The sequence below is a fragment of the Epinephelus moara genome, chromosome 6, assembly GCF_006386435.1.
Source record: "Epinephelus moara isolate mb chromosome 6, YSFRI_EMoa_1.0, whole genome shotgun sequence".
NCBI classification, from domain to species: Eukaryota; Metazoa; Chordata; class Actinopteri; order Perciformes; family Serranidae; genus Epinephelus; species Epinephelus moara.
This window is the reverse complement of record NC_065511.1, coordinates 23,270,031-23,291,477: the sequence shown is the minus strand read 5'-3', so window position 1 is coordinate 23,291,477 and position 21,447 is coordinate 23,270,031. Positions and strand designations below refer to the sequence as shown.

The 21,447-nt window shown below is 41.9% G+C and overlaps 1 protein-coding gene across 4 annotated transcripts in view; it reads right to left on the bottom strand.

Annotated features, from left to right (window-relative positions):
• nbeal2 (neurobeachin-like 2) overlaps positions 1–19,684 on the bottom strand; it is a 44,576-nt gene extending 24,892 nt beyond the window's left edge. For 2 of the 4 annotated variants that reach the window (XM_050045753.1, XM_050045754.1), the window contains exons 1-16: positions 19,084–19,684; positions 9,846–9,934; positions 9,463–9,627; positions 8,845–8,926; positions 8,366–8,478; positions 8,040–8,122; positions 6,907–6,992; positions 6,504–6,807; positions 6,254–6,360; positions 5,803–5,889; positions 2,252–2,335; positions 1,931–2,029; positions 1,121–1,776; positions 901–1,033; positions 454–573; positions 15–345 (exon numbers count right to left, since the gene is read on the bottom strand). In XM_050045753.1, coding sequence (XP_049901710.1) covers positions 15–345; positions 454–573; positions 901–1,033; positions 1,121–1,776; positions 1,931–2,029; positions 2,252–2,335; positions 5,803–5,889; positions 6,254–6,360; positions 6,504–6,807; positions 6,907–6,992; positions 8,040–8,122; positions 8,366–8,478; positions 8,845–8,926; positions 9,463–9,627; positions 9,846–9,934; positions 19,084–19,158 — 2,614 coding nt within the window. In that variant the 5' untranslated portion in view covers positions 19,159–19,684. Of the gene's footprint in view, positions 1–14; positions 346–453; positions 574–900; positions 1,034–1,120; positions 1,777–1,930; positions 2,030–2,251; positions 2,336–5,802; positions 5,890–6,253; positions 6,361–6,503; positions 6,808–6,906; positions 6,993–8,039; positions 8,123–8,365; positions 8,479–8,844; positions 8,927–9,462; positions 9,628–9,845; positions 9,935–11,164; positions 11,375–19,083 lie in introns of those variants that run through there. The other 2 variants (XM_050045755.1, XM_050045756.1) reach the window with 2 other exon arrangements.
• Between the last annotated feature and the right edge of the window lie 1,763 nt (positions 19,685–21,447).

Genomic DNA, 21,447 nt, shown 5'->3' with positions numbered 1-21,447 from the left:
GTAACCTCCTGTACCTGCAGCGTGCAGAGCTCTCGTCTGTGTCTGCTGCAGAGCCTCGTGGCAGATAAAGGCGGTTCCCAGGAGCCCATCTAGAGACGTGGGTGTTCCCCACTCTGTATCCTGCAGCCCTGCTGGGATGGTGTGCACTAGGGAGTCTCCCGAAGACCCCCAGCGGCCTCCTGCAAAGGTGGCTGGGAAGGACTGGGAACGGATGAGGGAGGGGCCGTGGGCGGGGAAGGCAAACTCAGGCGATGGGCTTGAGCATGACGACGTTGGCAAGTTGGGGGAGGTGGTGGTGGTAGTGGTCCGGTGGCCTGCAGATCCGATGCAGCAGGAGGTAAAAGGCTTCAGGTCCAGGTGGGGGAGGAAAAGAGGATGTTAGATTAATAAAGAGGAACTTCTCAGTAACAATATGTCCACAGCTAAGTTACATTTGATACTAGTTTCAGTTACCTCACTAAAAGATGGAAAGCGAAGCTGCGCAGTTTTACGCTGCTCTCCATCGATGTAGACAGTGACCAGGTTCTGACCAAAAGGACGTCGGCCTGGGATGTGGACTATCGCCACTGAATGCTGCAATGAGTGCAACATGAAAGAGCACACACATTTCTACTGGTGACAACACTGAAAATACACTTTTTTGAATTAAGAAACTGGAACAACAAAGCCTCAGAGTCCCAGCTGACAGCTTTAATTTAACCATATTGATAGACCTCCTCAGGACGTACACTCTTTAATTTCTTACACTAATTATGCTCCAAGGTTACAGGCCCAGACAATGCCACTTTGAAAAATGATGTGTGATTTTCTCCTTGATCGAATCTATTTTTATTTGGGACAGGCTAAATGAGAACAAATGTTGGCCAAAATGCTGGCTGCACTATGTGGGTTCACACTCACCCAGCATGAGTCAGCTAGTGGGTACTCTGGTAGCGCAACAGCCATGTAGTCTTTCTTAGTGCAAACAGCCACCACCAGCACACCCTCCATGGTGAAGAAGGCCTCCAGCCCAGTTCCACTTGCTGTGAAGAAACTACAAAAGAAAACACATTCTGTCAAAAACAATGAAACCATACATAAAAAGGCTGCTATTCTACTTCTCGCCAATGTTTCTCTCTACCTGTAGAGCTGCTTCCTGCGGGGTCCTTTTCCCATGTCATGCTGACCCCCGGTGCCAGAGTTGGCAGGAGGCTTACGGTTGTTGGAGAACTCAGAGTGACACGAGGGGAACTCCATGTTAAGGCAAAGCCAAGCATGAAAGGCGAACCCGCTGCCTGGCCAGCGTTGGACTGTGGGCACCATAATACCAGCCATGGGGGGCGTGAGATCAAAGTACTGCAAGGCACTGTCCTGGCCCTCTCTGGCCGCCATGGCTGAGAGCACTTGGATGATACGAGCGCAGTATGGGTGCATCTTCCCTACCACTGCACCACTGTCCTGATCCACCCTGAGCAGTCTGAGCAGGCTCTTCAGCTCCTCTGGTCTCAGACACAGGGAGCCAAGGTCCTGCAAGAGGCCCAGCAGAGCGTCTGCACACTGCCTGTCCAGACTCTGGGGCTGTGAGAGCACCTGCAGCAGAGCCCCCACCATGCCTGCCTCCACAGCCACGGTGCGACAGGATAGGGAGCCACCACAGACGGTGGCCAGCCACTGGGCCACCAGCAGCTGAAGGTCTCTCTGGCCCGACAGGTCAGGCAGCCACTGCAGGAGCAGCAGCAGAGGCTGGTCGTTACTAATGCCAAGGTGATGAGCGTGGGCATGCTCACCCTCCACTGCCTGGAGACAGAGAGAGACACGAAAGATATAGACGTGGACAATAACTTCAGATTAACCAGCGACAGAATTTAAATAGCAACAAGGTCATCAATAAGAGCTAATTGACTTTTACTGTCTGCACTCAGTGGGGATAACAAGGAAATGTGTGTCTCACCATGTTCATCAGCTCCTGCAGAAGCCTTTTGGGGGGTTGACCTTGACTCTTCAGCACATCAAACAGCTGGGAGTAGCCAATCCTCTCCTTGAAAACCTCCTGAGAGGGAAGGAGACAGAAATAGGCTTGAGAAAGCTGCTCCACAGGGGATAACTCGCTGGCACACTTCCATACATTGGAAGGGAATACAATGAGATTTCTTGATCTTTCCTTAACGGAAGAAAGCTTTCCTCATCAGGCAAGTTTTGCTGGAATTACAGGCATCATAGTGTTATGTGCTTTATACATGTGCAGAACTGTGAGGGTCACAAAGGGTCTTACCTTAGCAGAGGGTGAGTTGCTCATTATAGCTGTGAGGACTCCTAAGGCATGAACTGTAATACTGTCTGGTCCTTTCTCCAAAACCTACATCAAAATAATGATTGTGTTAAAATAATGCTGATTGTGGCATTGCAGACCTACAATGTACATCATCATGTGTTGACACCACGAAGTGAACATTCCCACCACACATGACCAAAAAAGAAAACAAATCCTGAGGAAATCTTTCACCAAATAAATGATTATCTGTAAAGCGCAAGGGGAAGTACAGCCCATTTCTTTTTTTCCACACTGCAATTATTGGAGCAGACTGGGTCAAAGTAAGTGCACTTCTGTACCAGTCACTAAACAATCGCCTCTTTGTTAATTACTGATAGATCCCAGCATGCAAAAACCAAAGCCAACCAGCAAAAAAAAAAAAAAAAAGAGACTCTGGCAATGCCCAATTATTGGTGGAAATTAGGCAACATCAAAACCTCAGAACACGAGCCACAAGCACAACCGGTCACACGACAGCCAAAATATGAAGAGAAGAAGGAAAGACATGCATTTAAGAAACGACTATTTCATGCACCATGAAAAACAGCATGCTCTGCTTGCCTAGTGTTGTCAACAGGGAATTCAGCCTCCAATTATGAATGTGATATAAAACAACACTCCCACACAAAAGCAAAGATTAATCCTCTCTCTGATCATCTGAATATTAAAGAGGACCTATTGCCTATTATGCTTTTCCGTATTTTGTGTCTTATAGTGTTACAATGTTGGATATTCATATTAAATGTGGCTAAAGTTTCAATTATATGAGGTAAACGTAAAGAAGTAATCCCTATGAGCAAAAACCTCAGGCTTGGTACTGTTTTGTATTCTCTTTTTTCATTTCTTTTTACTCTGGCTACCTTTATAGTGTGCAGGATTTCTTATGGTCATCTGCTCCAGGCGTGCTATTGCAAGTGTTTACAGTGTTTCACTGCTACATGAAGCTACATGCTAACATCAGGGGAATATGTAAATTTGGTTGCCAGTGTTGTTAATTTTCCCTGATTTCAATTCTGATTCCTGCTGCAGCATGTCTTGTTGTATGCTTGTAAGCTTTAAATCATGATTTTTCACAGCAGAAAGTGACGCTATTCTTCGTTACAGTCGTTCCCCGATTGCAACTAGGCTAAACTGCTAACGTGCGTGTAGCTATGTGCTAACATCAGGGAAACTTTTTTTTTTTTTTTTTTACTTTATTAATCCCCAAGGGGAAATTCAATTATTTCACTCTGTTGTCAATTACACACAGGTCCAAGCACACACATGCACAAACAGGACCTATACATGCACTAAGTGGAGAGATGTCAGAGTGGGGCTGCCCATGACAGGCGCTCCGAGCGGTTGGGTTCGGTGCCTTGCTCAAGGGCACCTTGGCAGTGCCCAGGAGGTGAACATGTAAACTTTGTTGCTAATGTCGACCATTTCTCCTCAACTTCAGATCATATTCCTGCTGGAACATGTCCAGTTTTGTTTAAAAACTTAAATTGGTGATTTTTAAGGGTAAGAAGTGCTGCTATTCTTCATTACAGTCATTCCCCAGCTTCAACTACACTGTTAATGTACATGTAGCTACATGCTAACATCAGGGAAACATGTAAACTTTGTTGCTAATGTCGATCATTTCTCCTCAACTTCAGATCATATTCCTGCTGGAACATGTCCAGTTTTGTTTCTAAGCTTTAATGAGTGATTTTTCAAAGTAAGACGTGCTGCTATTCTTCGTTACAGTCATTCCCCAGCTTCAACTACACTGCTAACGTATGTGTAGCTATGTGCTAACATCAGGAAAACATGTATTCTCTGTTGCTGATGTCGATCATTTATCCTCAACTTCAGATCATATTCCTGCTGGAACATGTCCAGTTTAGTTTAAAAACTTATATTAGTGATTTTTAAGGGTAAGAAATGCTGCTATTCTTCGTTACAGTCATTCCCCAGCGTCAACTACACCGCTAACGTACATGTAGCTACATGCTAACATCACGGAAACATGTAAACTTTGTTGTTGTCGATCAGTTCTCCTCAACTTCACATCATATTCCTGCTGGAACATGTCCAGTTTTGTTTAAAAACTTACATTGGTGATTTTTAAGGGTAAGAAGTGCTGCTATTCTACGTTACAGTCATTCCCCAGCTTCAACTACCCTGCTAATATACATGTAGCTACATGCTAACATCAGGGAAACATGTAATCTTTGCTGCGAATGATTTCAGATCATATTCCTACTGGAACATGTCCAGTTTTCTTTCTAAGCTTTAATGAGTGATTTTTCAAAGTAAGACGTGCTGCTATTCTCTGTTACAGTCATTTCCCAGCTGCAACAGAGTGGTGCAGAAATGAGTCCTGAAACCTGGAATTGAGTTAGCATTTTAGCACTCCCAGTTCCCTCATCTCAAAGTCAGTGAGGTCTGTGGTTAACAACAGCTTGAGAGAATTTCACAGTTTGCTCTATGACATAGCATACATCAGCATACGCCCTATGTGTCTTCGAAAAGGTCGTGGCTAAATGAGATTACAGAACGTCATCACGCCAAACACGGCTTTACAGCTTAGTTGTTACGGTGACATCGAAGTCATGCACCAGAAATGTAGTCCATTTATAGCCTCACATTAGCTTTTAACCTCTGGCAATTGCATTTACATGTTCAAAATCAAAAATACTTTATTGATCCCAGAGGGGATGTGATTTTGTGATAAAAAAAAAACACTATCAGGAGCAACTGCAACAAGCTGCATTCACAGTCGGCACACATGCACCAATTCACTTTATCTGTGGGATTATCTTACAAAACATGTTTACTATAAAGTTTTGTTCACCACAAAGTTAATTTTCTGTAATAATCCAAGGTCTAATGAAAAATTCCCATTGGTTTTCTGACGAGGGAACCAGGGCGATGTTTATTTAGATGTTGCCCTTCAAATTAACGTCATCCCTGCAGCTCTCTATGATGTTGCAAAAGCGCTGAGATATGGATGAACCGCAAACTGAGCTTTTTTTGGTTGGGTGGCTTAAAGATTGGCACTAAAACGGAGCATCTCAGACATAATACAGGTGTTCCAGCACAGAAAGCATGAGGAAAATGAAATCTGTTTTGACCATTATAGCATATAAACATGTTCTGGTAGAAACCTTGAATACAAGTATGAGACTGAAACTGAGCATAATAGGTCCTCTTTAACTATTCAACGTGCACTAACTAACGTGCATTAACTAGTCAAAGCTAACGCCAGCTTGTCCTTAAATAGCGTGTTTCAAGTTGGATTTAAGTGGCCAAAAATAACCATAAACTGTGAGTGGGTAATCCAGATGGACAGATATGACAGATTAAAAAGGGAACTCCAGACAGCAATTATCACATAGCCGCACTACCTGCGTTATTTACAAATGAGTGTAAGCCAGACTTCCTGCCCAAAGCTTCCTGTTTAAATAGCTCAGAGCAGTTAACGAGTGGAGAGAAGGCTGAGTTTCCTGCTGACAGACCAATATCAACACCAAGTGGAGGGAAAGTACCTGGTCCACTTCGACCTCTGTGAGTAAACATGTAGTGAGGTCACACACAACCTCACGCTCCGGGCTACGCATGTTGCTCTGAAAGAGCTGCAGGATGTACACACACAGGCACACGCACAACACAAAACACAGACAATTAGACCAAACAAAAAAAAAAGTCATCTGTTAGAGGTAATGGAGACAGGTTGATCCTGGTCTCCCTACAGCTGCAGAGGGACACGTGCTGTGGTGGGGAAACATGAGCTGGAAGAATATACATTTTTGTGACATTTCAAATGGAGCAAGCAGAAAAGGTTAGACAGCAGATATGACATCCAGGCAAATAAAAAGGAAACAGACATGACATAAATAAAGAAAGGGGACAGACTGATGGACAGGCCAACTGACAGAAGGACAGATACAGAGAGCTGACAGAGCAGACAGACACATTTTAGATGGACGGGGGTCTGACCTTGCTGTTCTGAACGAGCCTGAGGATGTGTTCAAAGCAGTTGTTGTTAAGGAACACAGCCTGCAGGACTGGTCTGTCAGAGCACTGCAGGATCTCAGGAACAGCAGCTAAAATTGACAACAGCGAGGATGTTCACAGTTTATCAGATCCAGGGAAAATCGATTAGTTGGCCGTCATACTGATTGAGAGAGATAAAAACAGAACTGCTTTACGCTCAGATAAACTTGAGACCTAGTGGACATGCTCTTACTTAGCATTTGGCTCTGGAGGGCGATAAGGCTTTCCTCCCAGCTCTGCCTCTCTTGCTCCTCACTGCTAAGCGGACGGTTCCAGTTGAGGAGCTGGAAGTAGTCCTCCAGTATCGTCCTGATCTCCACCTGCCGCTCCGCAGGGCTGCTGGCGTGCAGGAGGTGGATCATAGCGGTCAGGCACTGCAGGGTCAGCCGTGGGAGTGCCGTGCTTTTGGGTTCAGGGGAGGTCTGGCAGCACCATGCTCGCAGAACAGAGAACAGGTCCTCAACAGACTGAGGAGTGATGGAGAGAAGGCCATTCTTCTGGAAAAAAAATATATATGGACAAGGTGACTCCTCTGTGATCAGTGTTAAATTGCACTTGTAGTGTTTTCACAATAATCACTGATGAAGAGGACAGACCTTTCCTCCACTGATGACGGCACCCTGGAGATGAACAATTCTGAGTGTGAGGAGCTCCGGGACCTGCTCGCTTTCCCGGAGACCTTCTGCGAACATGCATTCAAGCCAAGACACAAGGTTATGAAAGACCATACAAATAGAAATCTCTACACACCTCACAATCTAGAGGACTACAATTCGATTGCAAAACAATAATCAATACATCTTCATGCACCTAAATTTATGATTTCTATATATGGTTTATTTTGTCTCACTGAGGTTGCTCACGCTCAGCCGTCCTCACCAAAACTCAAGAAGCAGCTAAGCTTAGAATGTAAACAGATTGCACACGACGCACATAACGTACAACCCAGTCTTAAAAATTATCATACAGGCAATTATAATGTTGAGAATTGGGTTTTAAATGTCCAATTATTGACTGCTCTGCATCGAGACATTGTCTTTTAAGAGCGAATTGCAGTGCATCTAAGAATCCATTTTTCCTCCACCCCTACAGATCAGTCCTCATTTAAACCACAATACAGAAAACATTTTCACAGTGCTGTCAAAATATCATGAAATTAAGTATTCATTTTTGTTTGTAATAATAAGAGGGTACATAAGGTACAATGGCAACAAAAACTTCCCCCGCAATGCCACCTCTGTCATCAGGGTTACGTGAAAAAGAAAAGCCAAAGCTGTGCTAATTGGCTAGGTATTACACAATTAGCTCTTAACATTTCTAATTAAAGCAGCTATTACGGTACAATCCTCCTAAAATTTGGACATATGGAAACTTATCCAGGCCGAGATTTCCCACAAGGCTTATAGATCAGTGCTTGCTGATCAAATGGGCTTCTATAATTAGAAGTGCTCGGACTCTGGTGATTGAAACCTGATAATTAGATGCTGAATAATTAAAGTTTTTAGCCAAAACCGAACACTCTGACTCTCTGGACTGACCAGTTATTTTCCATTATAAGGAAGGAATGATTTACTAGGAGATTTGGAGAAAACGAAAGGTCACAATTTCTCATGTCAAAGATGACAGATCTAAGCTGTGTTTACGCAGTGGTGGGAACAGTTTGATTCTTGTGGTATGTGAGGTCTGAAAGAGATCAGAGTGGTAGAGCAGACGAAAGGGAGTGTCTCACCATGGAAGAGAGCAGGCAGCTCCTCTGGCAAGGCCAGCGGGGAGAACTTATACTTGTTCCTCTCCAGCAAGCTCACCTCCTCCCTGCAACAAACAAAGCCTCGAGTCACCGCACTGACTCACATCAAGCCAAGTCAGTCAGTAAGGGACTGCTGCTAAGACTGCTGGCACTAATGAGGCTTGACTTTAAGGCTTAGAGGCAACAAGACAGGGTGTTACACATCACAAAAGGTTGGGCAAGATATTTAATGCATATGTTTTTGGATCTTTGTGTGACTAAATTCCACCTCCCACACATTCACACAGAGTAAAGCAGCACACTCTCACCCTGCTAGGCGTCTCCTCCACGTCTGATAAGGGTCAAACAGACTTTCACAAAGCAGCAGTCCATACTGCACAACCATCTGGAGAGACGACTGCTCCCCTTGTCCCTTCTTAAGCTGTAAAACAAAAAAAGTTTGGACACACATTCATTTGTAACTCACCTTCAGCACAGATACACCTGTCTGTCTTTTAACACGTGACAAATACAACACATTCCTTTTCATTGAATAGAAGGTCAACTACACGCCCACGTCTCTTTTTGAAGACTAAAATAGTTCTACTTCTGCGTGAGGATGTTACATTCCGTAAAGAGAATACATTCTGTATAATCACTGTCTCTCTACTGTATATTTATGCACAGGTTACAAGGGCACTAAATAATCTTTGCATGCATGATGTACCGAGCATGCAGTGGAGCCAAGCGCCATCATAAATCACTGAAATCTGTCTCCTGTTTGAGCTACAGTTTATAGTGGTCTTACCTGGTCCAAACAGAAATTCAAAAGCTTGATGGTTTCAAAAACAAAACCAGGGGTCTTGTCTGGGTCGATGTTCTCCATATTCCTAGAAGTAAAGAGAAAGTTGTGCAACTGAGTGTTGAGAAAATACGCCTAATGCTTACCCAATATGGCCATCTTAGGTAAAGGAAAAAAATGAATGCACAGAATGTAAGGGACAACTTCCTGAAGCTAAGTTGCAGCCGCTTTGCACAATCTGCGTTGCAATATCTGGAAAAGCTGAAAAGCTGTAACTAAGCAGGTTCCCTTTATTGCCTCTTATGTTATTGGTACAGACTTGATATATAATAAGGGAAAACAAGAAATCATAAGACAAAATCATATCATTTTGTACATAACATCAACTCAGGTACATTTTTATTTACTGAAAAAACAGTATTTAATATCTATTAACTGCCTGATATTACTTTATCCCTACAAATATGTCAAACAGCCTAATTTCTATCACTACAAGTAATACAACATCTTAGGGAAGAAATGATAAACGACCTGCGACTGGAGATTGCTTATTATCAAAGCAGCATGTGTAGCATGTTTACGATCATGAAGATGAAGCATATACACAGCAGGCTGGGGCCTCACCTGCAGACAATGATGAAGAACTTGATGAGGAGCAGGGGGTGAGGGGTGGTGCCGTTGGGCTCGGCGGCGTCGGAGAGGTGCACTGCACTCTGCCATAGCTGGGTGCTGAGGAACACCAGGACCTCCCTGGGGAGCAAGGGCACCTCGGAGCTGCATTCCTCCAGCCTGGGAGATGAGAGAGGAGGATATGAAGAGATGTGGGAAGAGGAGGGATGGGAGGCAGTAGCAGAGAGGCAGAGAGGCAGAGAGGCAGAGGGCATCGTAACAGGGGCTGCGTTTACACTTAATATAAACATCGGAGGTCAGAGTTCATCCTGCTTTGGGGGATAGAAACCGGTGGGAGCTTCTGGATATGTAGTGTGGAAATAACTGTTGCTACTCACCTCCGAGGCTCCAGTGACTGCACATCGATGAGCCTCTCAAAGGACGCCACGAACGCCTCCAGCCACTGCTGCAGATAGCCCACATCTTTCTACAGAAGGGAGGAAAGAACACATGAGGCAAGAAAGTGGCCTCCATGCCTCCAGGCATATGCAGCATGCAGCATTAGTAAATAATAGTGTATGTGAAAAATGTGTACAGTTACACAAGAAACATCAATGAAATATATTCTTTGCTTGTGCTCACTTGCTGTGCTGCTACTCTAAAACGGTCGAGCGTTTAACTGTGACACATTGTGGCTGAAAACATTGCACTGACTAAAACCTTATGACCTGTTTTTGTAACAGGATGTTGCAAAGAGATGTAACTCACAGAGAGGAACACATGAGCCAATTCTTTCCCTTTTCAAAACACGGAGGTGAAAAGAAACTAAATGTTCCTTTCTTTTATGTCCCTTATTGTCATAACTTCAAAACATTAGGGGAACTCAGTGTAGAGCAGCCAACATGGAAAAACAACTTCTCATTGCGTGCATGTATGCATTAAACTAGACATTCCTGCGTCCTTATAGTAGCATTTAAGATTGTTTCAACTGTGCAAGGATGTTTACATACAAACAACCGTTATCACAGCTTTAATCAGCCTCTGCAGTGAAACATATCCTGCCACTCTCTTCACTTCAGTCTCATATAGACCAAATAATACAAATGTCACAGGTTCACCACAGAAACAGCTTAAACTGAATTATTTTGATCTTTTTCAAACATTTTACAAAATCCACACAGTCATTAAAAAGGCCTGTCAATTAAGACCCTATTCGGGGGAAACATGTGTTTCAAAATCAAATAACAAATACGCAGTACATCTGGAAATGTCGCTTGTCTAGAAATGCACTGTGTGATTGAACATCCTGAACATTTTGATTAGCTGAGCGTGCACAAAGCTATTCATGCTGATGTTTGAGGCTGCTTCTGCAGAAGACATGGGAAGGCATGAGTGTTTCAGACTGACTCATTGTACACAAATAACATTAAGTACAGCAAACAGCACATGGTATAACGATAAATCAGGTACTTCCCCTTACCAACAGTCAAAAATTAGCAGTGTGCAGTGTGCTGCAGATCATGTAGTTTACTTCACAAGCTGCACCGTGACAAAAACTTCAAGCACAGAGCTCCAACATACATACTGCAACTGTAGCTCAATGTTTAATGCGTAGCTAACTGTCACACTTCCTCTAGAGAAATGGAAATCGAATGCATTTAACTCTGAAAACAACCACATTTCTTCTGAACACGCATTAATGTGAAATGTACATTACCAACTGGCATTGACTTATTTGCCAGTCCATCTCTCATTGTATGTGGCTGAGCAGGGTGCCAGGTTCTTGCGAACCCAGTCTCAAGATGAGCCCTCAGTGTAGTCTCCAGACAGCAGCTCAGAAGCTGCACACACCGCTCCACAACCAGCACCAGCGTCTGACTTGCTCCTCTCTGGTCTTCCACACGTCAAGCGAGCAACCAGGAAATGACATGTCACTTTAACCGAAGCTTATTTCCCTCATACTCTGCCTCCTCGTCAAACCCCTTCCTCTTTTGCTTCTACTGCTATAGCTGTGAGCAGATATGACAGAGGCCTTTAAAAAAAACTTCCCACAGTAACAATGAGGCACTGAAACTGTGTTTGTGCCTTTTTAACACAATAAAAAGGTGCTGCAGGAGAAACACTGAAATTCAGCTTCTCACTTGAAACGTGTCACTGACTGCGAGTGAGTGTGCCAATAGACTAAAACGTCGGGCTGTCTATTAGCAAGAACTTAATGATACGATATGTATCACAAAACAGGGGTTACGATTCAATATATTGCGATATACTGTACACTGTATGCAAGGTAATACATTGCAATTTTTTAGATCTAATTTTAGGAAAACTATAGTGCAAAGAACACACTGCCATATGCATTAAAAAAGTTTTAGCTTTACTATTTATTGTCCAATCTGAGCCAAGGAATTAACATTTACCTAAATCGGCATAAAAGTGCTTATAGGATACTTTGGGTAAACAAATTAAGAAAAAAACCAAAACATAAACAATTAAAAATTCATATGGTATCACAAAACTCAAACTCAAATGTATTGATACTTTCTTACAAACTATTAAAACGTGACAAGCTGAAGCAATGAATGAGTCATAATATAGAGAATACTGTATTTAGCGTCTTTTATTTTATATTATTTAGCTTAGTTCATAGTTATCGTGCCACTGTAACCTTTACATCATAGACTGCAAAAGTAATGGATGTAGCTATCGTGACATCACCCATTGGTTTGTGGACTCCTGTTTTGAACAAGCGGCAGCTGAAAAATGAAGCCAAAACAGGAGTGCCAAAATAGCAGTTCTTTGAACAGCCACTGGAGGCTGGCTCCAGAAGCCAGTCAATCACTATAGAACTCGTATTACTTCTGGCTCCAAAAAAACAAGATGGCAACAGCTGAAATGCCGAACTCGAGGCTTGCAAACAAGCATCCACAAACCACTGGCTGATGTCATGGTAGCTACATCCATTATTTTTAGTCTATGGTTTTGAAGCCATGAGTTCAGCATTTCAGCCATTTGCCATCTTGTTTTTGGAGCCATTTTGGCACTGTGCAGGGGCAAAGGATGGATCTGACTAAGAAGCCCAGGGCACTATCTGCAGACAGCCTGACACTCAAAGCGGCTCACCCTTAATTATGTGTAACTTAAAGCCATAATAAAAGCTAAACGGGTGAGTCATATAAAAATTTACCCCAGTACAGTTGTCATGAAGGGCAAACCATTTTTGTACCAAGCTTTAAACATGTTTAATTCTGCTGTAAAGTTTGGTAATTTAACATGGGATTCTATGGGTATTGAGTGGTTTCAGCCTCAAGTGGCCATTCAAATAACTGCAGTTTTTGGCATTTCCGTGTTGGCTTCATTTTTCAGTCCTGGAGATTGCCGCTTGCTTTATGTACAAAATCTGACTGGCAAGCTATTGAAAAAAATAATAATGAAATGACGTCAATCATACTGTCTAAAATCTCTGCATGTACTCAGTGAAAACAGGAAACCTAACTGAACAACCTATTGTTTCATACCTCCAACATCTGGACAATCAGGTATTGGAGACTTGAGTAGGAGAGGCAAGGACACTGAGACATATTTGTGACACCCCTTCTGCTTTGTTTTACTTTCCAATAAAAGATTTTGCACCTAAATGGCTGAATCATCACTTACATTACTCAGGACACCTACTTATTAGTGTTGATGATACCCTGCACAGGATTCGTCATCAATTCTAAATCTGTCTACTGGAACTCACAATGTGCAAGGACACACAATAATAGGGGCTGATTGAGTGACGCGATCTGGAATTTATGAGTTTACAACTCTGACGACAGCCTTCATTTTTACACTGAGGATGAGTAAATGTAGCAAGTAAGCTGTGCTTTCTAGTTTTATGGGAAAGTAAGTGTCATTTTTTTTCTATCCCCTGTTGAGTACAGATGCTTTGGCGTGTTGTTTAGTCCCCTCGAGCTGCAGGGTGTAACTGCAACAGCTAGATTTTTAGCATATAATAAAAAATTGAGATCACACATAGGAAGTGGAACCTCGTTTGCTAATAAAGTAAAACCAGAGGAAACACATTAAGTTTATCTGGAGCGAAACCGCCTCAGACACCTGGTAGAGGTCTGCTTTATATCCACATCCGTGACCTAAAAATCATCCCTTACAAAATGATTACTGATCAACACCTCAGATGAGAAGAAATAAGAAATACACATCCTTTGCTTTCAACTTTTTTCCCTCAACATTGCCCGGAGCATTTAGCTCAAAGATTAGTTCGATAAAGACGCAGATAGAACAGATGTCACAAACCAACCGTGAGGTACCAACCCCTATAAACCGTGTCATTTATCTCCGTTTTCTCTGCACATGGCCAAGCAGCTGTGCCGCTCTCTGCTGCTTGGCATTCTGCTTCGCTCCAGCCTCCTGCAAGTGAAAGCAAAGAGCACTTTGATTTTCCTGGTTGGCCCTTCTGTTGGTAAACAGGGGAGATCGAGGCACACGAGGGAATTCAATCACAGGGCTCATAGGACGGTCATGGCCAGCTGCAGGGGTGGCTGTTGTTGTTGCATCTCTCATATTGACGTGAATCATAGCATGATCAGTGACTGAGACAAATATGTAGTGGGGTGACTGACGCCGTGGCGACAAAAGCCAGGAAATGTGACTTGTTTTGTCTTCAAGAGCAAGCAGAGGAGGTTGTTTCACAGCTGTGCGGATGGGTGGCAATCGGGTTGTCACTGTGGTCCATCGCTACCGCCACAAGCTTTAATTAGTCCCTCTAACAGTCTCTTAAGCTAATGATCACAAGATAATCACACACTATTTTCTCTGCCAGCCTGACATCATAGTGTATCCACACTGTTGGGATAGATGCTTCCTCTGTCCTCTCTTTCATCCAGAATTACAACATATAGAGGCTCTGTAATTTACCTTATCTCAAGGCAGTGGACACTGTGTTGACCACATGAGCTCAGTATACATACATACATATATCTAACTTAATTGTTTACTTAAAAATTGAGTAAAAACTCCCAAACAGCCCAAGCTGATGTCAAATTATCAAATTACTTTCACATAAAACAAAGGAAAACAGCCATCTCTCACGAGTGAGAAGCTTTAACGAAGGATTGTTTGGCTTAACCATTATTTAATCGTTAAAATATTTACTTTGTTTTCTGTAAAAACCACTTATAGTCTCATTTCCTGAGTGTTATATGTTGACGCATGATGCCTTTGCAAAAACGACACCCTCTACTGGCTTATTCAAAAAATTAGACTTTACTGAACTGCAGTTAATCAAACTATCAGCAACTGAACCAATGAGTCAATTGAATAATGAACAGACTATTAATCAATTACTATTTTAAAGGTCTAGTGTGTAGATTTCAGGGAAATATATATTGGCACAAATTAAATATAATAAGTGTCTTTTCTTTAGTGTATTATCACCTGAAATTAAGTATTGTGTTTTTGTTACCTTAGAATGAGCCGTTTATATCTACATAGGGTGTGGGTCCTTGTCCACAGAGTCCGCCATGTTGCACCACCATGTTTCTACAGTAGCCCAAAACGGACACACCAAACACTCTATGGCTCTAGAGAGGGCCATTTCTGTTTTTGCATTTTCATGCTTTCTTGTTGGCCACTGTAGTTGGCAGCCCCTCCTCAACGAGCTGAATAGCAACAGAAAAACACTGATTTGCATGTGTAACTGCTTTATTCAGTGTTTTTACCCGTTTTAATCACCTGGTCAGTTTGTTTTAGAGAGGAACAGACCTCTCTGGATGATTTGGCTCATGGTAAAAACCTCCTGAGCAATGAACTCTCGGGGAATCCTAACTGAGAGTTGGCGCTTGGTAAACAGGAGATGTTCAGTTGATGGCAATCTGCAGTCCCAACTGCTAGATGCCACTAAATCCTACGCACTGCTCGTTTAACAATCTATTGTTTCTCATTTATCTAGTTCAAATATTTGCTGGTTCCTGCATCTCAAATATGAGAGTTTCACTGGTTCTTTCAGTTTTGTATAACTGTAAATTGAATACAGTTGGGTATTTAAGCAGTCTTGGGACAAAGCAGACAAGATAAAAACATAACTTTGCACTCTGGTGACCTACAACCAACATTTATCATTAAATTGGTCACAGTTTTAAACTAAATTATGTATTAATTATGGTTAAATCCGTCCTCAGAGTAACCAGGTGAAAGAAATAAGCATTCGTGGCAGCCCTACTAGCAGCGTTTAATAAAACAAAACTGATTAAACTGTTGTTAGAGTACAGTCTAACAGTATAACTGTGTTATGACTTAGGGAAAATACCGGCGCACCTCCAAAAACAATACCTCCTGGTTGTCTTCAGACACGGTCTGACAAGTTAAGTTAGCCCTCTGCGATTAGATCACACTCTTCCCTGTATGTCCGTACCTGTCAGGCATGATCTGAGAAGCATTCTCAGATATGAGATATGGAGCTCTGAAATGGTGCCAGTAAGGTGGTTTTTAACTCTCGCAGATGAAAGAGAAGAGCACGTTCTGCTCTTTGTATGAGAGCCTTGATTTGCACCGAGCATCGTTTTGCCTAACATGCTGTCACCGCATTTAAAACCACAAATATCTGATAACCAAGAAGCATTTAATGATGAAACATTGTGTATTTACATTGTTTATAGATCTGTGTGATGACACAAATGATTGTCTGTGGTGATATAATGTATCCATACACTGTGGTCTCAAACAAAGCAAATAATCATCTGTTAGTTGCCTGTTCGTTTGGTTATTTGTACAGAAAATGCCTCATTTTACTCACTTTAGTACTTCTATATCACAATGGCTTTTCAGGCCTGAGCCTCAGCTGATCGAAAAATCTTGCAAGGGGTGTGTAATTTCTTGCACAATTGGAGGAAGCAGAGCTCCTTTATCACCGACAAGCCTGAGCACGTTTTGCTTTCTTATTGCAAATACAGAATGATAGCTGAGATACTGCATGTACTGAAACATGCTGTAATCAAAAATTAGAATTCATCTCAGCTTTATGGTAGACTTTAAACTCCCATAATCTAACACAAGTTCAGTGAAAACTTGAGCAAACATGCACTGATGCTGTCAGGATTTCTCTTGCACACAGACGCCTTGGAGTACAGAAATAAACCTTGAAAAACGTCTGAAACAAAAATATGAATACGGGTGAGGACAACCTTTCATCAACAGAGACACGCAAGGCTGAAATATTTAGAGACTTAAAATCAGATCTGTTTCAGGGTGTAAAGACAGCTGCCTGGGTGTGTTTGTTGTGACTCAAACAGAGCATCTCTATATTGCAACTGTAAGTAAAGGCTTGTTTGCAACAATAACAAAAAGCCTATTTTAACAGAGCTCAGATCTCTTGACCAGTTCGACTCATTTGCAATAGACATTGCAATAGTTTCCTTGATGTGTGACCAATCATAAAACAGAGCCTGCTGTGAGTCAGAGACAAGGATGTGTCCAGTTAATAAACCTGTACTGTCTGTGCCAACTTGACTAACAGGCAGACAACAAAAACATCATGTTGTCTTCTATAGGAGAGGCGGGTGATTGTTCACTGAAGTGGTTCTGCTGTTTTTCTGCAGCCTATTGTGTTCCTCTGAGTCACATAAGGTGGTGGCGTTCATACTGGGCTCAATTAAGTCATTCATCGCAGCTTGTCGATAAGGGCAGGTCATTGAAACATGCGCAATCTACGAGAGCGGTTGGAAATCTATGTGTCATTCTTTGGTGGTAAGAGGAAGAAATAGAGAGACTATAATAAACTTTGCTCCTTTAGACTTGAGGGCAACTGATGAGAAGGAACTGTGAGCCAAAAGGCACCTTAATAAGGAAGTGGTCTTGTACATAGAGATGCTAGACAGCTGTCACAGTCAGATTCAAGTGCACACACACACACACACACACACACACACACACACACACACACACACACACCTATGACTCCCTCTAGCAATGGATTTTTTGGGGCAGGGCCCATAGTTTATGTTTGTTAAAGACTGGCATAACCAGAAAAGTTCAGTGGATCTGCTGTTGCACGTGAAGCAGCAGCTCAGAGGAGACGTACCAGGGCGGATTAGAAACACACTTCCTCTTGGGATATGCCCAAACTAGTGACCACAATGACCACTTTGATAGTAAATGCTGCAGGAGGTGTATGACCATTTTTTGCAGCTACTCCAGCATCTACTCCAACCCTGTTTAAAGCATTTTGCTGGTTTCCTAGACTGGAATTAAGCCTACTCCCTAAATTAAAACAGCACGCACTGGTTATATGTAAAGCAAAATGTCCTCTTCTATGACTAGACTTTATCCCTGTCAAGAAACCTGCCCTTTAGATCCACAGTGATAATGAGAGAGCAGCCTTCATGCCCCACAGTGAACATACAGTGCATGCAACCTTGGAAAGAAGTCTCATCTTGTTTTCTCTGTCCTCAGGCACAGAGGCAGATTGCAAACACATTAAATAGTAATATGTAATTTATTCACAGCCAAAATGTTTTTCTTTCGACTTCAAGAGGAGACATGACATGAAAGCACGCGCAATATCGTTTCTCTATTAATCTGTTTTCGTCGTTATTACAGAGATGTTGCGCCTTAATGAACAGCCAAAGGAATGAGCTGCAGTCACACCCACAGGGGGCAACATTTGAGACCAGAATACCACTCAGTTAAGGATACTGCCAAATTAGCTCTCACACTAATGTTGTTTCTTATTTAATTTTGAGCTATAGAGTAATGGGTATTACAGGGCTGGGCAATATATCAATATTATATTAATACTGTGATATGAGACCAGATAGCCTTAGATTTTGTTCTTTCCTGGTTTTAAAAGCTGCATTTTAGTAAAGTGATGTAATTTTCTGAACATACCAGACTGTTGTAGCTGGTCTCTTATGTGCATTTACCCACTTATTCTTTACATCCACATTACTGATGATTATTAATCAAAAATCTCATTGTGTAAGTGTTTAATGGAAGCAAAAATAGACAACCCTGCAATATCAATATCAATGTATTTGGTCAAAACCATAGTGATATTTGATTTTCTCCAGATGGCACAGCATTAAGGCATTATGCTGCTGGCACCAAGTCAAAAACATATGTCCCACATCATAACAATATTAAGGTAACATCTCCCTTGACAATAAAACAGTCTATCAACAATATTTATCCCCATTTATGGTTTAAATGTTTGATAGAGGAAGAGAGACATGGAGAAACAGGAACAGGAAGTAGCCTCGGTGACACCTGCATCGCAGGTACAAGATCAAACACACTTCATCAAGTGTGTTAACCTGCCTTAAATACCATTATTATTATTTACTGCTTCCAATAACTCAAACGGCTCAGTGTCACAGTGATATAAGACATGACATACTACTTGTTGTGTGCACACACAGGGCAGCCTGCGCCGCTCGGTCCAAATAAACAGCTGCTCTACAAACAGGCAAAAATAAACGACTTCCTCATGTAACCGCGCACAGCAAACGACAGAAACACACACATGAAGGCTGCAGCATCGATCACACACACTCTGATCGTGTGTTTATCGGGTTATAAACTTCAAGGCTGAGGACCTGCTGCAACAGGTGTCACCGTCAGGTCTTCCGCACTTGCACTCACCTTTGTGTAATATAACATCCACAGCTCGTACAGCCTTTCCTTCGATGCCATCCCGCCGCCCTTATGGTTGCTCATATCTCCCTTTATTTCTCAATAAATCATGAAACTGGTGAGCATGGTCAAAGCCAGGGCTGTTTCAAGTTGTTTCCCAAAGGCAGGAATACGCGGCACGCTCCTGTGAACCATTCCTGCAAATCCACCAGGCGCAATAATCCACGCAGAAGTGCTCTCCGCGTCGACACGTAAAGTTTATCAGAGTGGCACGAAAAGGCAAAACATGACGGTGTGAGTGTGGCCGCGGTGCTGTCGCTGTCGATATTATAAAAGCAGGAACAAAAATGCGTGGAAATGCATGTCAGGAGGAACACCCATGTCCGCGGCTAGAGCGAGCTTGTTGCTGTATGATTCCTATTGGAGAGAGTTCCCACGGAAGCGACAGATGCCATCCGATCAACACCGAGAAATGACTGCCCATGTGGATTCAGTCGGCAGAGGTGGACTGACTGGTGTGTGTATGTGTGATGAGCACATTGCCAACTAGAGTCTGACTATTAACAAGGCAACACATACAGTAAAGAGTTGACTGTGGATCATATGCTCACAGGTAGGCTGATATTCTTAAAGACACACACACATAAACACAGCAGCAGCCTCCTCCACGACTAATAACTGACAAAGGAAAGTTCAAGTGTAGCTACTTGCATGGACAAACATTTTTCTATTGGCTAATCATCAAAAAAAGAAAAGCAAAGGAACGACAAAAGAAAATGTTGCAGCATTTGGGCAGGATATGGCAGCTTATATGACCACATACTGTATGTGCAAGTATACATTGTAGTATTATACATGTTGTGCAAATCCTGTAGACTGAGGATGAAGCTGTGACTCTGCACAGCAAGTCACATTCAGTACTGATAACATGAAGGCACACAAACACACAACTGAACTTCAGACTCTAACAACAGGACTATTACTAATAGTTCCTGGTGCATTAGTGGACTGTAATTAAAGGTTATTACACTTAATGTTATCATATTTCTGTTGAAGACAGTCAGCAGTCGTGTAATCACTGAGGGACCCACATTGATACAGGCGATCAACAAGTAAAATATAGTGATATATTCAAACTATTACTCCAGTAAAAGTCTGGAATTAAATGCACACAATTGTCAAAGCTTTAAGTTTTCCTCCCTCCCTTAAAGATGTTTTTTTTTCAGGTTTACTGGCCCAACTATTGCACACAGTTGGGTGATTTCTCTCTAAGCCTAACAAAGCAATATATTTTATATGTTTAGCATGTTTTAAACACCTTGTATAAGCTAACTTGTTAAAACTAACACTGGACTTTTCTCTAAAAAGACGGACTAGACATTTAAAAGAAATATTGTTATTCTAAGTGGTCCTGGTGGTGTTCGGCCTTGCACTATACTGTCAACCTTCATGGTCTGATAACAGAAAAATAATAATAATGATAAAAGATATGATAAGACACATACTGTGTGTAAACAGTACTTTTGGTTTTGAATAAATTTATCATAAAACTGAAACTTTTTTCACTAAGCATCATATTTTACGAGTATATCCTATAATTAAAAAAAATATATAGCCTATGTTTAGCATGTTTTAAGTATGTAAAACACCTTAAGTGTCAGTTGCCTAAAAAATATAGTAACACTATAGACCAATTCTCTTGACAATTGGTGTGTCTGTTTTACTACATACTGCATACTGAGTATAAACAGTTGTATTTGTTTTAAATAAGTTCTATCGTAAAACAGGCACTTTCTGTTAAAGGAGTCAGGTTTATGGGCCCAGCTGTTGCAAACAGTAAAGTAATTTCACTGTACACATAACAAAGCATCATATTTTACAAGTATGCCCATATATTTTTAATATGTTTAGTATGTATGTATGTAAAACGCCTTGTTAAGTGTCAGTTGCCTAAAAATTGTGCTAGCACTGGAAAAATGCACCTTTCCTTGTAGAACAGGTGGTGTATCTATTGTACTGAGTGGATATTACGATATGATAAGACACACTGTATACTGAGTAGAGACAGTTGTATATGTTTTAAATCAATTCTGTCATAAAACAGACACTTCTTGTAAGAGGAGTCAAGTTTGTTGGCCCAACTATTGCATACAGTCTGGTGATTTCTCTCTGAGACTATTACAAGCATCGTATTTTACCAGTATATCCTATATTTTTTAGTGTGTTTTGCATGTTTTAAATGTGCAAAACGTGTTAAGAGGCAGTTGCTTAAAAATGTAAATAAATTCTATCATAAAACAGACACTTCTTGTAAGAGGAGTCAGGTTTATTGGCCCAGCTGCTGCATGCAGTTGGGTGATTTTGAAGCCTAAC